Source organism: Carettochelys insculpta, chromosome 1 (assembly GCF_033958435.1).
Source record: "Carettochelys insculpta isolate YL-2023 chromosome 1, ASM3395843v1, whole genome shotgun sequence".
Taxonomy (NCBI): Eukaryota; Metazoa; Chordata; order Testudines; family Carettochelyidae; genus Carettochelys; species Carettochelys insculpta.
The window spans coordinates 51,194,728-51,211,737 of record NC_134137.1 but is presented as its reverse complement, the minus strand read 5'-3'; the positions used below and the strand labels follow the sequence as shown (position 1 = coordinate 51,211,737).

Here is a 17,010-nt window from a genome sequence, read left to right as displayed (position 1 = left end):
TACAGACTATTAAATTTATAACCTTGCATGACCATGCTCCAGTTATGTGAATCATCCCACCAAGTCTCTGTTATTTCAACCACCTCATACTTCTTTGACTGTGCCAGGATATGAGTAAAGAGTGTGCCCCTTTAGCCAAGAAGGCTAATGGCATATTAGGGTGCATTAGGAGGAAGATTTTCAGCAGATCTAGAGAGATTGTTGTTCCCCTCTATTTGGCACAGGTGAGGCCACATCTGGAATATTATGTCCAGTTTTGGGCCCCTGGTATAAAAAGAATGTGGATGTACTGCAGCAGGTTCAGCGGAGGGCAACAAAAACAATTAAGGGGCTGGAGCACATGACCTATAAGGAGAAGCTGAGGGATTTGAGTTTGTTTAGCTTACAGAAGAGAAGACTGAGGGGTGATTTAATGGAAGCCTTCAACTTCCAGATGGGGAGCTCTAAAGAGGATGGTGAGAAACTGTTCTCAGTGGTGACAGATGGCAGAACAAGGAAAATGGTCTGAAGTTACAGAAGGAGAGGAGTAGGTTCAATATTAGGAAAAACTACTTCACCAGGAGGGTGGCGAAGCACTGGAATGCATTAACTACAGAGATGGTGGAGTCTCCATCCATAGAGGTTTTTAAGTCCTGGCTTGACAAGGTCCTGGGCTGGGATAACTTAGCTGGGGTTGATCCTGCTTGAAGCAAGAGACTGGAATAGATGACCTCCTGAGGTCCCTTCCAGCCCTATGATTGATTCTATGATTAAATTTTGCCAAGATTTTTAACTATTGATTTAGGTGGGTGCAGGCCAGGACATTACTAGATACATTTTCAAAAAGTGGCTTATAATTCAGAATCCTTCAATTTGAGAGTACCTAATTTTGGACCCCCTAAAGACCTGGGTTTCAGACACACGAGCCCCAGAACTTCAGCAAAAGTTAATGAGAGTTCCAGGTGCTAGGCATCTCTGAAGTTGGTGTCTGTCTAGGTACAGAACTGAGGAATTCACAATTGGTGAATGCTTTCTAAATATTAACCTAAAAACTGCTATGAGCATGAAAGGGAGGGATCAAGAAGAACATTTCTGGAGCTGCAAGAGCAGGGTCTTTGGCTCTGTGGTTTACTAAGGGGAGATTGCTAAGATTGCAACCCTGGTTACATTTTAAGGCTAATTTAACTTTGTAACTCCCCAAGAAAAACAAAAATGCCCCAGAAGAGTCCTTTCATGTTAAACTATTATCACTAGCACTTGAGTTAATCCTCATTAAAATGAATGGGACAGCTCACACCTCAAAAGGTACTGTTTCTAATTCTCTGCATATTCAGTGAGATAATGCTGCATCTGTTACTTCATGCTTAGAAGTTTTCCTTTACACCTGTACCAGCCAGGGGCACAGCCATGAGCAGACCTGGGTGGGCCAGAGCCCACCTGCTAAGGATAGAGGCTCGCCCACCCCAAGCTCTGCCTTGGCTCCTCTCAATATAGGGGCTTGCCCCTCTATGCTTGGTGCTCCAACTGGGCCAGGAAGTGAGGCTGAGCACATCCCATACTCAACCACCCACAGCTCCCAGTGGGGAGCAGGGTCAGAACCCTGGGGCTTGCCCTGCTCTGCTCGCCTGGTGCAGCTGACAGGGAGCAGAGTTGGAGAACTGCAAGCCTCCATGCCCTGATCTGGCTCCTGGGACAGAGCAAGGGAAGCCCTGCAGCTCCAATCCACTCCCTGCTGCTGTCCTGCTTTGCTGCGCAGCACAAGACCCCGCGGCTCTGACCCTGCTCCCTGCTGGAGAATCTGGTGGGAGGACGGGGCAAGCCCTAGCCCTGACCCCAATTTCCAGCAGGTGGAGTGAGGAGGAGCAAAGTGGGTAGGAGGGGCAAGACACATTCTTATGGATCAGAGGGGTAGCCGTGTTAGTCTGGATCTGCAAAAGCAACAAGGGGTCCTGTGGCACCTTACAGACTAACAGAAATGTATCTGACAAAGTGGGTCTTTGCCCATGAAAGCTTATGCTCATACATTTCTGCTAGTCTATAAGGTGCCACAGGACCCCTCGTTGCTTTTACATTCTTATGGGGCTCCCATTGTTACAGGGTCCCTGGCCACAGCGCCTATCCTTCCCCCTCTTCCAATGCTACCTGGGAGAGGGGAAGAGGCAGCTCTGTCACTGCAACCCTCAGTCATTGTCCACCCACGCAAAGCTAGGGCCCACCCACCTGTCCCATTCTTGCTACGCCGCAGGTAATAGCAGGACTTATTTGGTTTGGTTTTTAATGAAAGTGGACTCTCCAGAGAACAGCTGAGAGGCCTTCCTGGACCCTGTTCTCCTGTGGTTAGTTTTGTGACCCACAGTCTGGGAAACATTGGCAATACAATTTTAGTTTAATGCAGTTGAAAATATACTTCTGACTGGAGGACACACCACAAGTATTCAAGTCAGGGGGAAAAAAATTAGACAAGTCGAAAAAGAAAAAAAAGAGCCAGGTGGGGTGGGAGGGACTTAAAAAAAAAAAACAATCAACAGAAAGACGTATGTTCAAAAACATACAGAAAATGCAGAGGAAAAAAACCACAGTCTTGATTTACATAATTACATATTTTAGATGAATGGGTATTCACGGCACTTCTGATATTTACACCTCTCTGGAAGCAATCAGCAATTTATTCAAGATTTCTGTGTCCACTAATTTCTCCTTTTTCCTACTCACATGCCTCTATTTCATTACTCTGATACTTTTGCTTAATATTATGGAAATCCAAGCAAAGAAAGCCCAAAAAAGTGTGAAGCTGTGTGGTGAAATGTGTAGGTTGTAAGAGATAGGGATGCGAACATACTGAAAAAAATCAAAATAAAATTAGACAGAAGCGTTTACTAGCCCTTCAATTTTAGTCAAATATTTGCCATCTTGATATATTATTAGAAAAGCTTGTAGGCACATCCATCACTATCCTTCCTGGGCTCCACATTAAAGGGGAATTCTTTAAGGGTACGTCTACACGGTGCCATTATTTCAAAATAACTGTCTTAGCATATAAGTAACGCAACCACTAATTTGAAATAATGATATGCTTATTTTGAAATTGGTAAATCTCATTCTTTGAGGAATAATGCCTATTTTAAAATAGGTGCTATTAAACCAGGGAATGGAGCTTATCTCAAAATAAGCTGTAGTCCATCCAATGGCTCTATTTCAAAAGAGGCTGTGTATGTGTAGAAGGTGTATTTTCCAATAGCTAAGTGCCACTCTGAAATGCATTTTTGAGTGTAGCAGCATTATTTGAAAAATAAGCTATTTCAGTACTATGCAGAAAACACTTTACCATTCTTCTGGAATAGCTTATTTTGAAATAAGGCTGCTGTGTAGAATTAGGGTGCATCTACAATCATGGGTAGAGACTGAATAGTGTTATCTTTTCTAGTCCATTCCCTTGCCAACAGAGAACTGTTTCTTACACTACCCTATTATTCTGTTGTAAGAATCTTAAGCAATAAGGCTTTCATGACTTGACTTGGAAGATAATTTTTATTTATAGGCTGTGTTTACACTAGAGTGCTGTTGACAGAAGTCACTGTCAACAGATATTTCCCAACAGAACCTCTGTCTACAGAAGACATCCAAGTCTAACACAGGCTCCCCCTGTCAACGCCCTCTGTAGACAGAGAGCAGCCAGACTGCTCAGCCCTCTGTCCACAGAACAGCCAACTGGAAGCTCTGCAAACAGGGCAGCCTGGTGAACCAGAAGCCCTCTCTGTCGACAGAGGTCCCCCCACCCTCCCGAAGCATCTACATTATTTTGTTGTTGACTGAATCTGTTGACAGACGTGCTGTGCCTCGTATGATCAAGACCGAACTCTGCTGGGAAAACTGCCACATCCTGTCAACAGATTCTCAGCAGAACACATTTGTAGTGTGGATGTTCCCTAGTTTTGTCAACAGAAGACCTCTTCTGTCGACAGAACTCTATAGTGTAGATCCAGGTATAATTTTTACGACTAAGTAGTATTTCCCAATTTAAAACCTACATTTTCCATTTCTTGAATTAATCTGAGTTAACTCATTCATCCCATCCTAAATAGTATTTTCTTTTGCGTTTGTCCCCAAGTGAGAATATACTGCACTGCTTGGTGAGGCGTGTTCTGCGTATTAGTTAAAGCACTTTGGAATTCCTTTGGATGAAATATACAAAATAAATTAAATCAATCTTATAGTAAGTGAATCATTATAAATACAGGCTCAAGAAACAGAGATAACATCAAAGCCAAGAATTATGAGAACTTCATGCTTATAACACACACAAGTGAAACAAAATCACAAACTTTGTTATAGCAGAATACAGTTAACTCTTCCATATCTAGCATTTTATTATCTGGAACTCTCAAATAGCCAGCATTTTAACCACAAGCAAATTTTAGTTACGTTTTCCATGCTACAGTATAGTGAAAATAAATGCAAATAAATACAGCAAAGACAGTAAGGCTACTGGTGCAGTAGCAAGTTTTGCAGACAAACCCTGGTTTTGTTGAAAAAACTGGCTGAACGCCCACACACAAAATGCATTTTGTCAACTGTTTGTTGACAAAACTCAGCACTTTCCAGGACAGTGTTCTGCCTCTCAACCATGAGCGATAATGCTGCTCTCGACAGATTCCATCAACAAAAAGCTGTGTGGATGCTCCCGGCGTGCGTGCGTGCGTGCGTGCGTGCGTTTCTCTCGACAATCAGGGTATCCAGAACAATGGGCAGCCTCTCTGCTGTGCTTCCGGGGTGCCTGTTTTGTTGAGAGTGCAGCTGAGCAGTCTGGCTGCTCTGTCAACAAGGCCGAGTGCTCTCCCGATTGGCTTGTTTGTGGCCGCACTCTGTCGAAAGGAGTGATGTCATGAAACCTTTAGCACGCTATATGGAATTCAGGTTCAAATACTAAGAAAAATTACGTGTGCGGTAGACACAGCAAGAGCTAAAGAACTGAAATTTCAAAGAAACTATCAAGAAGCCAAAAGTCATTTCACAATTGCTGTAGGATTCAGTTCTACTGAGCTCTAACTCTCATTGACTTTGGGTCATTACTTTGTTACTCCTTTATTTCTCAGTCAACTCACCCTTTTACTCGGCAAAATTCTCAGTCTCCCAATATGAAGATTAAATACACAGCACATTTGGACATCTACCTTCTAACCAATTCTGAATCTACACAAGAATTTAATAACTTTCCTACCATATCAAAAGTCCATTTGAGCTCTATGGTCAATTAAGAGGAATTGGCTCAGCATATTTATTCAAACCCTGTCAATATTAACCAGTGGGCTGAGAGCAAGCATAAATTTGTAGCTCCTGGCTAATTTTGAGAGCAACACAGTGCTTGAAAATCTTCCCATAATGTAAAGCTAAATCTGCTACTATGTCTATTTCATCCTAACCAGCTTCTTTCAAAGGTACAATGGCAGTTAAGTGCCCAACTTCAAAGTCATTGGTAAATCTTACCTATCTCCCCAGACAAAAACCTTCCATTTGGGTCAACTGAATAGGTTGAGAATACAGATCAGTAACACAAGGCTTAAAAAACAAAACAGAAAGAATCACGAGAATGTTGCAATTAAATGCAAAACAAGCATTAAGACACAGGAAATAGAGAGATAAGATACAGGACCCAAGTGTACTTAATTTTAAATGAACCTGATGAACATGCGTACCTGCAACATCCCATAAAATTCATTCTGTATTCAGATTAAATGTTACAAGCTTGGGGGATGATGCATTTTTTTTAGGGTTACCGATGTTCTACTCAGACAAAATGGAACTCCCTTGCCCTTAGGCCCTGCCCGTTCCCTTCCCCAGGTCCTGCCCTTGTTCATTACATTCCCCTTCCCTCAGTGACTCATTCTCTCCCACCCTCACTCACTTTCAGTGGGCTGTGGCAGGTGCCTGGGTGCAGGAGCGGGTGAGGGCTTTAACTGGGTGTAAGCTCTGGGGTGAGCCAGTGCTGGGGCAAGAAGCTGAGGTGCAGTCTTTTCTCAGGTGGCTCCTGGTCAGAATGCAGTGGAGTTAAGGTCAGTTCCCTGCCTGTCCTGGCTCCAGGCTGCACTCAGAAGCATTTGGAAGGTCTGGCTCCCTAGCATGGGGGTGGGAGAAGTGCTGCATGGTCCTCTCTCCTGCAGGTGCCACCATCACAGCTCCCATTGGCCGCAAATCCCAGTCACTGGGAGCGTGAAGCCAGTGCCTGGGGCAGAGACAGAACATGGAGCACCTTAGAGCCACCACATGGAGCACCTCGCAGCCACCTAGGAGCCAGACCTGCTAGCCACTTTTGGGGTACAGTATGGAGCCAAGGACAGGTAGGGTCTATCTTGCCTTAGTCCCATAGCACTGACCACCAAACTTTCAATGGCCTGGTCAGTGGTGGTGACTGGCGTTGACAGGGTCCTTTTTTGACTGGTCATTCCTTTTTTGACTGGACACCTGGTAACCCTACATCATCTTCATACAGAACAAAGAGGGAAGACAAAACACAAATCAACTTCTATTATAGAGTCAAGCTAGTGCCTCCATAGTACCTGTATGGCACAGGTGAGATTCATGTGTAACCCTACTGAAGCCAACATAATGTTCCCTTACACCTTTATTTATAACCCTGTCTTACACAAACATGCACACACACCTCAATGAGGGCAGCATGCACTCAGAATACCCATGTGATAAGGCGTGGAACACTGGTATACATTTGACCATCTCACTTGCTTACTAAGCCAGCCATCTCTTTAGGAGTTATTCTTAATGGTTCAAATCCCCAGAGCAAAACAAAACAACGTGCAAGAGAAGTGTTTTCCTCTCCTCTTCCTGTGGGTGGAATTTCTTGGAGGTTTCCTGCTTAGTCACTAGTATGCAGAATTTGGAAATCAATCTGTATATCCTAGTATGTGTAAATTCACAAGGTTCTACTGTACCTACTTAGAATGAATTACGCATTCTATTGTTCATAGAAATTAATACTTCTCTTAATGGAGGTCAAAATTCTGCTCCACCCACAAACCTCTAGGCTCTTTAAAATGTTGCAACCAATTATCTATTAAAAAAATAAAGGTCAGATTCAGCAACATCAATTGTACAATTAAACACACTTAAACCACAACAAATTGTCCACATTTAATGATACAATTGTTGTGTTACCCTGATTATTAACATAATAATTTTGCTTTCATGCAAGTATGAACAGCTTGTTCCACTACACCAAACACTTTTTCTTGACAACTACAAGACAGCATTATTGGATACAGTGTCCACTGCCTCTGAGCAAACACTAATATTTTGGTGAATGAGTTTTACTTATTGGCCCAGAATTGTTTCACATCAAACAAAATATGGACCAGGATGCTCCCTTAAATCCTATCCAAAGTCCCCGACCTTGAGTCAAACTTGGGTCAAGTACCAAAATAACTAATAAAAATGCCAGGGTTTGGTTTCCAAAAGGAAAATCATCCATCTTACTTCAGCCCACCTACAAAGGAGCTATCCGGTCTGCTGTACATCTATAATAATGCAGATGGACACAATGATCAAAATCATGTTTTTAAAAGAACAAAATCAGGCCATCTGGGACCCTCCCTACTTAATCCATCCTCCCAGGAAAATGGCGAGCACAGAGTCTGAACTCATAACATGCCTGGAAGTCAACATGCTCCAGCCCAAGGGGTAGTGAGGACTGATTCCACCCAGCATCTTCTCCAGGTGCTGGAAATAAAAATGTAGGGCCTGCCAGACTGAGTGTGTGATGGAGGGTGCTGATCTCAGTGTAAGGATTTATTCATGCATAGCTGGTGTAGTGTGTGAAGAGAGGTAGTCTCTAAGGCTATGTCCACAGGATGAGCTCCTGATATGATGCCCCAGCTCATTACACAAACTCAACAGTAGCTCTCACTGAGTTAGTGCATGAAAAAATAGCAGTGCTGTCAAGATACCAAAGAGGGGCAGATCTAGCAATGAGTGGGGTGAGGCCACAGTAGAAGAGGCTGCATGGGGCAGGGCCACAGTCGGGGCACCGGTGCTACCCCCTTCTCCCCTGGCTTCTAGGGAGTTTTGCTTCCAGCGCTCCAAAGCTGGCAAGCCAGTGCACCTCTAAAGGGAAGTGATCCATGCTGTATTCATGGCATTTACCCTCCTGCATACCTAGTTTTTTGAGGGGAAGCTCCAATGATCCCTGCCCCTCCACAGGCACACATCCCCCACAACTCCACCTGCCTGTGGAGCAGTGTGTTATCAGCAACCGATGATAATGGAACCTAACCTCTCATATGATCTCCCATAGCACCTAGTTGCACCTGAAATGTCAGAGAACAGAACCCTGTGATACCCCACTCAGGAGAGACATCGCGACTAGAAGTGGAGGTAGGTGTTTTGGTTTCTGGGGGGTTGGGAGGTGGGGGTTGCCACATAGTTTTGTGACAGGCAATATTGCAGTTTTTGGTAAATAAACTGTTTGTGAATTTGCCCTGATATTTGTGCTCAGGGAAGAGGTTTTCAGGGCCAACAAACTAGCAAGTTCTTTTGAAAGATTTTTTCGAAAGAAGGGGGCTCCTTCAAGACATCCTGCAGAGCATCTACACACAAAAAAAGCATTTTTTCAAAAGTAATTCAAAGAATGCAGCGGTTCTTTCAAAAAAAAAAAAAAATCACTCTTCCTTTCCCGTTTCAGGAGGAGCGTCCCCTTTCGAAAGCGTCTTTCGAAAGAAAACGTGTATAAGGTGCTCTGCAGGCCCCTTTACATTTTTGGAAAGAGCAGTCCTCATGGGGCCTGATTTTTCAGTCCCTAGCCCGTTTTTCAAAAGAGCGGGAGCTGTGTGGATGTGCTCTTTTGAACGAGCAGTTTGATGTGCTTTTTTTCCCCCTCTGCATTTGAAAAAAAAAGTTCTTTTGGAAGAGATCTTCTGGAAGGGCTTCTTTTGAAAGGTCTCTGTAGTGTAGACGTAGCCTGTGAGCATAAATCCTTTCATAACATATATCCCAAAGGATAGGCACTTCCCAGGAAGGGGGGACACACAGGTTTGATCCCCCACTCTACAGCAGGTCCTTAAATTCAGGTCTCCCCATTGCCAGATAGTTGCTCTGACCTCAAGGCTATCAACTATTCAGGGGTGGGTTGCTCTCCGCCTCTTCTATCTATAAAACCTGCAATGGTTTAAACATCGAAATATTCATTGTGCCAACGAGTAAGAGTAATGGGAAGGACTACATAACCTGCTGACTACGGCATTCGCCTGGGAGCTGTGGATTCACATCTCTCTTCTGAGCCAGGCAGAGAGATGATGCGGACTTTTCCAATTTGCTGACAAATCTCAAAAATTTTCTGAACCAAGCCAGATACTTTCCCAGATCTTTTTTGGTTTCTTAGAAGTACTTGAAAATAAATAAATAATTCACTCAAGTAACAATAAAACAAGAAATCACCTCACTGGGAACTCTGAGTGGGAAAAAAAGAGAGCACCTCAGATGTAATTCTGTTTACAAAAATCAGCAAGCATGCAATTTTTATCCATTGCCATAACAAGATTGCAGACTAATAAAACCAGAACATAATCTGTGCCATACCCAGACTCTCAGCTCTACTTTCCTGAAGGCTTTGAATTTGCGATAATGCTGGAGCTGCCTCACCACCACCCCATTAATAAACTTCTCCAAATTAGGAATGTTACACATCTCCTTAAACTAGACAATCATAGTTCAAGCCATGTATCTGTGCTGAGGGTATTTAATCAATCTATATTATCTGGCTAAAATGGAACAGTAGTACAGTTGCTTTGGAAAGTAATATGACCAACAGGTATCTATGCAAGATACCTGCCTCTGGAATTTCCACTCCAATGCATCTGATGAAGTGGGTCTCTGCCCACGAAACTGTATGCTCCAATGTATCTGTCAGTCGCTAAGTGCCACAGGACTTCTTGTTGTTAATGCAAGAACTAGCACTTGAAACATCCAAGGAGAGAGAAAAATGAGAAAGAAAACTGAGGAAAAGATTATCTAGATTTAATATCACCCTTTTCTACATGTCCCCTTGAACCCACACATCTTGGAATGTGACTCACTGGCTCATGTAGTGGCACCTAGACAACTTACAGAGAAAAAAGAATGAGTTTCCTCTGCTGCAGGAGCTGAGAGATAGCAGGCTTTTAGCTCAGACTATAGAAGCTCACGCAGTAAGCTTCTGTGGTCCCAGGTTCAAGTCTGCCTGTGGGTGGTCACGTTATCCCTCTGCAATTATAGATATCTGCTTACAGAAATAGTACTTTACCACTTGCTTACAAGAATGCATGTTTGTTTCACCTGGACAAATATCAGATCTGTAACACTGGATATGTCTACACTAGGAACTAACTTTGAAGTTAGGCACTACTTCGAAGTAGCCAGCAGAGAGTCTACACACATTTTCCCTTACTTTAAAGTCCTTACTCCATTCCTGGGAATGGAGTAGTGCCCTATTTCGAAGCTGAACTTCAAAGTCGGGTGTAAGTAGACGTCCAGCTTTGAACTTGCTTACTTTGAAGTCAGCAACTTCAAAGTTATTTTTGTAGTGTAGACAGCCTATTTCTTGTATGTTTGGATATCTGATCCTCTCAAATTTACTGTATTTTTGGACTTCTAAGGTGTTTTCAATACTGTTCTATGTTCCTGATACACAGTGGTGCTGCTTAAATGAGAAATCATATTATCTTTAAAGATTTATAAAGATCCATCATTTAGCACTCTGAATATTTATAACCTACCTCAGCAGGGTGCAAAGTTTCCTCTCTGCTCAGCAAATGAATTTGATATAGTTACATCTTATGATGCAATTTAGTAGCTACAGAGTCAGCTGTCTACATTGAATAAAACCACTCTTGCAATGAACAGCATGGGAAAATTAATCCTTTGTTCCCTTCTGACTTGTTGGGCAATTTCACCTCACCCCCTCTAATTTGTTCCGTGCCATAGCTACTCAGGTATCAGTGATCTTTGGAATACAAACCTCACTGGAATAGGGATGATACCATTGTTTCAACTTTCTTTGATCTATAGAGTATATGCTAGAAGAGTTGGGAGAGTTTCAGTCTGATAAAACTAATTTCTATTGCATTATTCATTCAACAGTAAGGAAATAAATTTAATATCTCTTCTTAGTTATTTAGAAAGAAATCCATCTGACTGAGATTAAGGGATCCAAAGAGAAGGGTGTCACCCATTATCCGCATTGGATTGAAGACAAAAAAAAAACCAAACACCTGGTTATTCTTCGAGTCTAAGAGTCTTCTGGTTACTGTACATCTCATGTACAGACACTGTGCTTAGAAGATATACACAGCAATGATAGCTAAACCTCTCTAGTCCAGCATTCTCAGGTCCAGACCAGTGCCAAATCTGAGAATTTGCTGAACCCGGGAATGTCAGCATTGTCTAGCAGCATTACCAACACTTACACTATTACTGGGCTCTTAAAAGACTTTGGGGGTAAATTAGAGCTAAATAACAGCACAGAGCATTGGGAGCATGGGACACTTGACCAGACCCGTAAGTGGACTTCCGGCCAACTAAAATCATGGTGGACCATGCATGTTACTAGACCAGAAAGAATGCCAAACTAGAGAGGTTCAACCTGTCCAAATCCCATCTTTGTCCTTTAAGAACATATTTTTTTCATGCATTCACTTGAAGGGAAGACCATTCCTCATACTTTTTGAGCACAAAAAGTGATCTAGTGGTCTGATGGTGGGCAACAGCATGGACCTGGCAGACACAGGAGCTAATAAGTTTCTGGTTTTGGCCCTGCCCTTGACTCTCAAACTCAGTATGTGATAGGTAACCACCAAAAGTTACGGAAGGGTCCAGCTTAAACCCCATTTCCAAACACACACACTTCAGAATTGTTCAGAAATCCTAACATGAATCTAAGCCTTGTATACATGGTTACAGTCTTGAAACAAAACAGTCCCAACCAAAATCTCTGCGAAATCTTTGTGGTGTTGGAAAGTTGGATCTAGATGTTGTGGAACAAGTCCATCAATACAGCCAAACATAACTACCTCTATTTTTCAACTTCCCCCAAAACTGGACTCAACTTTCTGGCTGTCACATGACTTCTTCCAAAATTTTTGGGGTTTTGTGCTCCTTGTGAGTACAATCTAGCTTTGTGTGTATTTCACTCTCATCAGTGTAAATTCAGAGTAACCGCACTACAATCAGTGGACTCTGGATTTTGGAGTTCAGAACCTTACTCAGAGAACTTATTAAAATGAAAATATTTTAATATAAGATGTTGGAATTATATATCAACAATACCTACTAAGGTTGTATGACATCTGTACACATGTAGTTTCTAACAGATATGTAGTAGCTTGGATTAAATCAGCGTGCATCAATTTTGCCTCCTCCCACCCCCCACCCCAAGGCCATGGTGCCAGATAAAAGACAAAATATTATGAGCACACAAAATTAGGCCAAACACACAAAAATAAAAACTTCAAGGAAAGAACATTCATTCTGAAGCAAGTAAGGGAAACAAAAAAAAAAAAAAAAAGAAGAGTCCAACAGTGTAATTGTATTCTAACATATGCTTAGCTTTCAAAACACTGTGCGTGTTAGAACTCATTGGATGCATTTATCTGCATTTCAATGACCCGCTATAAAAAGTGCAAAGAAAAAATCCTGAGGACTTTTTTTTTAAACTGCAGATCATTTAAAATTAATAGAAAATCCAAAAGACTTAAGACCCAAGAGCATCCCAAAGCCTCTAGAATTCTATGCAATCTGGCACATTCCATGTGAACCACTTCAGAATTGATAACAGTTGCTTTGAAATTGACACAGTTCATGCTGAAACCAGGCTTCAAAGAAAAAAGGGCATTACAATCCTCATTCTCCATTTATGTTCTGAGCCTATGGCACTTGTGTATTTCACAAGTAGTGCACACTCCAGCCTACATTATTTAGTCTTTAATAAAATTAACATTAGCTCCAGAAAATAGGATTTGAGACGACATGTCAACCAAGGGATCTTTCCAAGACTGGAAGAGAGACCACGGCTAAGGAACAAATTCAGATTCTATTTTGTACCCTTGGCATTATTTGATTAACTTTCTAAACCTGGTTCAGTGAGTGACACATTGAGACATGAAAGGGATCTAGGGATTATAGTGGACCACAAGCTAAATATGAGTCCACAGTGTGATGCTGTTGCAAAGAAAGCAAACAGGATTCTGGGATGTATTAACAGGTGTGTTGTGAACAAGACACGAGAAGTCATTCTTCCGCTCTACTCTGCGCTGGTTAGGCCTCAGCTGGAGTGTTGTGCCCAGTTCTGGGCACCACAGTTCAAAAAAGATGTGGAGAAACTAGAAAGGGTCCAGAAAAGAGCAACAAGAATGATTAAAGGTCTAGAGAATGTGACCTATGAAAAAAGGTTGAAAGAATTGGGCTTGTTTAGTTTGGAAAAGAGAAGATTGAGGGGAGACTTGATAGCGGTTTTCAGGTATCTAAAAGGGAGCCATAAGGAGGAAGGAGAAAACTTGTTCTTCTTGACTTCTGAGGATAGAACAGAGGCAATGGGCTTAAACTGCAGCAAGGGAGGTTTAGGCTGGACATTAGGAAAAAAAGTTCCTAACTGTCAGGGTGGTCAAACAGTGGAATAAATTGCCAAGGGAGGTTGTGGAACCTCCATTGCTGGAGATATTTAAGAACAGGTTAGACAGCTGTCTATCAGGGATGGTTTAGATAGTACTTGGTCCTGCCATTGGGGCAGGGGGGCTGGACTCGATGGCCTCTCGAGGTCCCTTCCAGTCCTAGTGTTCTATGATTTTATGAAAAAAATAAATAAATGAGAAAGAATACAGTATTCAGTTCTTATCAATTTCCCTCTAAAATGCTTGTTGTCCATGATTGCAATGTGCTGACTAAATATATCTATTGTGTTTACTTACTTCAGCTTGTATGAAGGAAAATTCTCTAATAGGTAAACACATTACAAAAATGAATTAAATACATCCTTTAAAGTGATTTTCTCAGCAACAGAGAGAGCAATCCCCTCTATGCAATTTATCTCCAGTAATTATTCATCCACCATTATTTATTAAACATTTTCAAATTGGAAAAATCAGAATTTTAAACTGTTTGGAACAGAAGAGAATATTAAAGTGTCATGAGGATTAAGCAAACCCTTCCACCCATGCTCCCTTTGGAGCATTTCTGGGATACATCTTATATATATATATTACATTATACACACACACACACACACGCACGCACGAAAAAAAATCAACACTTTTTTCTCTGACTTACGGTTGGTTGTTCTGCTTTGATCACTCTGAACGCTGTCATTTGACTGGTTGCTTGAGACAGAGGATACACTCGAACTCCTGACAAAACCAAATGCTGCCAGCTTCGCTGCTGGCAAGCGGGAATAGCCAGGAGGTCGAAGTCCAGATTGACATGGCTTGGGGAGGTTGGATTTTGCACCATTTGGGCACGGGCCTTTTTTTAGGTCAACTGAAAAAAAAAAGAAACAACTTTGTATTACAACTATGGACACTGGGATACACCACAGATTACTTAAAATACATCAATAAATTAATAAATAAAAAGTGAACATGAGTTTCTAAAGCTGCCTGAACTGCAGGTGTCTTTAAATATGCATTTAAAACAATTACTGTTCATAATGGATTAGAAAATGTCAAATCCATTGAGAATCTGAGAGCATATGAAGGAAAAATTCCATCCAACTAATGGACTGACAAGCAAACAAAATCTTTTATGAACAAGTTATTGTATCACTTTCTGCTGTTAAATCCTATGTTAGCTTTGTGAGTAAAAATGTGAGCTCTGTGAGCAAAAAATTTTAAAAATCCATCTATGCAATTTTGGAAGCTACATGACAGAATGCTGTTTCAACAAAGGCAGCACAAAGCTGTATTCCTACAAAGAAAAGGGTTCTTTAGAAGCCAGATAAAGTTGCTAAATGAACTCACCCACCCGCCCAAACTCTCAAAGGAAAGGAAACGTTCACATCAGATTCCAAGGGCAGATGGGGACACCGAGGTAATTCTGACCCAGAATTCCTATTCTGACCTTCTGTAACATGGACTGCAGACTATTCCAAAAGAATTATCTTTTAGAAAAAAAAAAAACATCAAATCTTGAATTAAAAATGGCCAGTGACAGAGAATCCACTACAGCCCTGACGAAGTTGTTCCGATAAGTTATACCTTATTTCCAGTCTGAATTTGTCTCCCTTCAGCTTCCAGCTCATGTTACAGCTTTCTGTCTCAGATTGAAGGAGCCCTTATTAAGTATTCATTCCCATGTAGGTACTTAATTGCCTATGCCTATACTAGAGGGTTTTGTCAACAAAACTCAGGGAGAGTCCAGATTCCCAAGGCACTCTGTTGACAGCAAATCAACAGAATGCAGCACCTTTGTTGACAGTCTTATCCCACTCCCCACACGTGGCATAATGCCTCTGTTGACAGAAAACCCGCCTGGATGTTCTGGGGGCGGGGCCTTCTGTTGACAGACAGGAGTTCCAAGACGCTGGGCGGGCCTGTCTGCTGTGCTTCCAGTTCCAGTTCTGCTGCGCTTCCATTTTGTCAAGAGAGCAGCCACGCAGTCCAGCCATTCTCTGTCTTCAGAGTGGATCACTCTTGTGATCCGCTTGGCAGTTGGGCCGCGATCTTCCAACAAAAACTTCTGTCAACATGTCCCTGTAATCTAGACATAGCCATAGACTGTAATCAACTCACACCCAAACCTTTTCTTTGTCATTTTACTATATGGAGCTCTTTCAGTCCACCATTCTGAGGCAAGTATTCTGATCCTTTAAGCATTCTCTTGGGCTCTTCTCTGAACCATCCCCCATGTATCAACATCCTTCTTTAATTGTACACACCAGAACCTGCAGCAGTATTCCAGCAGCAGTTGTACCAGTTACAAGCACAGAGGTAAAATAACCTCTCTATTCCTATTCAAACATCCCCCGTTTGTGCAGCCAAAGATTGAATTAGCCCTCTGAGCCACAGCAACACACTGGGAGCTCGTGTTCAGCTGATTTCCCACAACAATGCCCAGGGTGTTTTTTATCCACAGTTGCTGCTTCCCCAACCCTTGTAAGCATGGCCTACATTGTGTTCCTACTCCTGCATGTGTGACCTATGCTGAAGGTATGCTTCTTACTTCTCATATTCCCCATTGCCACTGTCAGACTCCTCCCTGATACAGAAGTTCAACCTAAGCAGATTAAGTTTGGCTAAGTTATAAACACTTGAAAACCAGAGTTTAAAAGGGAAGACATTAAGTAACTTCATCAATAGACATTGTCACCAGATTTACCTGTAGTAACTATTACAGCTGTTAACTGATCACTCTCCACTCCACCTCCTAATTTTTTGTTAACTACTGTGGCTCAGCCAGACTTTTCTAGAGAACTCAGAAATAATATTTCATAACTATCCCAAATTATCTTCAGCTGGGGATATATATGACACTCCAAAGGTATAATATTTAGGTTTTGTTTGAAAACCACAAATACTATGGATGCTTATCCCAATTAGATCTTAACCATGCAAATCTTATTAGAACACAAAATTTGATTAGAAAGCTTGCAAGAACAGATTTTCTTCTGAATTGTGTACTATTTCTTTTTTCCAGATAGGATATGTCTGCACAACATAGTTATTTTAAAATAACAGCTGTTATATTGAAATAATTATTGTAGAGTCTACATGACAAACTGCTATTTCAAAATAAATTCAATATAGAAGTTGACTTATTTTGAAATTGATAACCCTCATTCTATGAGCAATTTTGAAACGGTTGCTGCTAAGACAGGGAATAGTACTTATTTGAAAATAGCTATTTCGAAATAAGCGCTATACCCTGTCTTAACAGCGCCTCTTTTGAGAATAGCTATTGCAAAGTGAGAATTATTTCAAAATAGGCATTGTGTGTGTAGACTACGTGCTCTTTCTAAATATATATCTGTGTGTAGCAGCATTATTTTAGAATAGGTTTTCCAGA

General features: G+C 41.7%; 1 protein-coding gene across 1 annotated transcript in view; it reads right to left on the bottom strand.

Moving 5' to 3' along the window:
• MTUS2 (microtubule associated scaffold protein 2) overlaps window positions 1–17,010 on the bottom strand; it is a 495,583-nt gene that overhangs the window by 269,932 nt on the left and 208,641 nt on the right. The window contains exon 4 of the mRNA XM_074985997.1: window positions 14,281–14,487. Coding sequence (XP_074842098.1) covers window positions 14,281–14,487 — 207 coding nt within the window. The remainder of the gene's footprint in view (window positions 1–14,280; window positions 14,488–17,010) is intronic.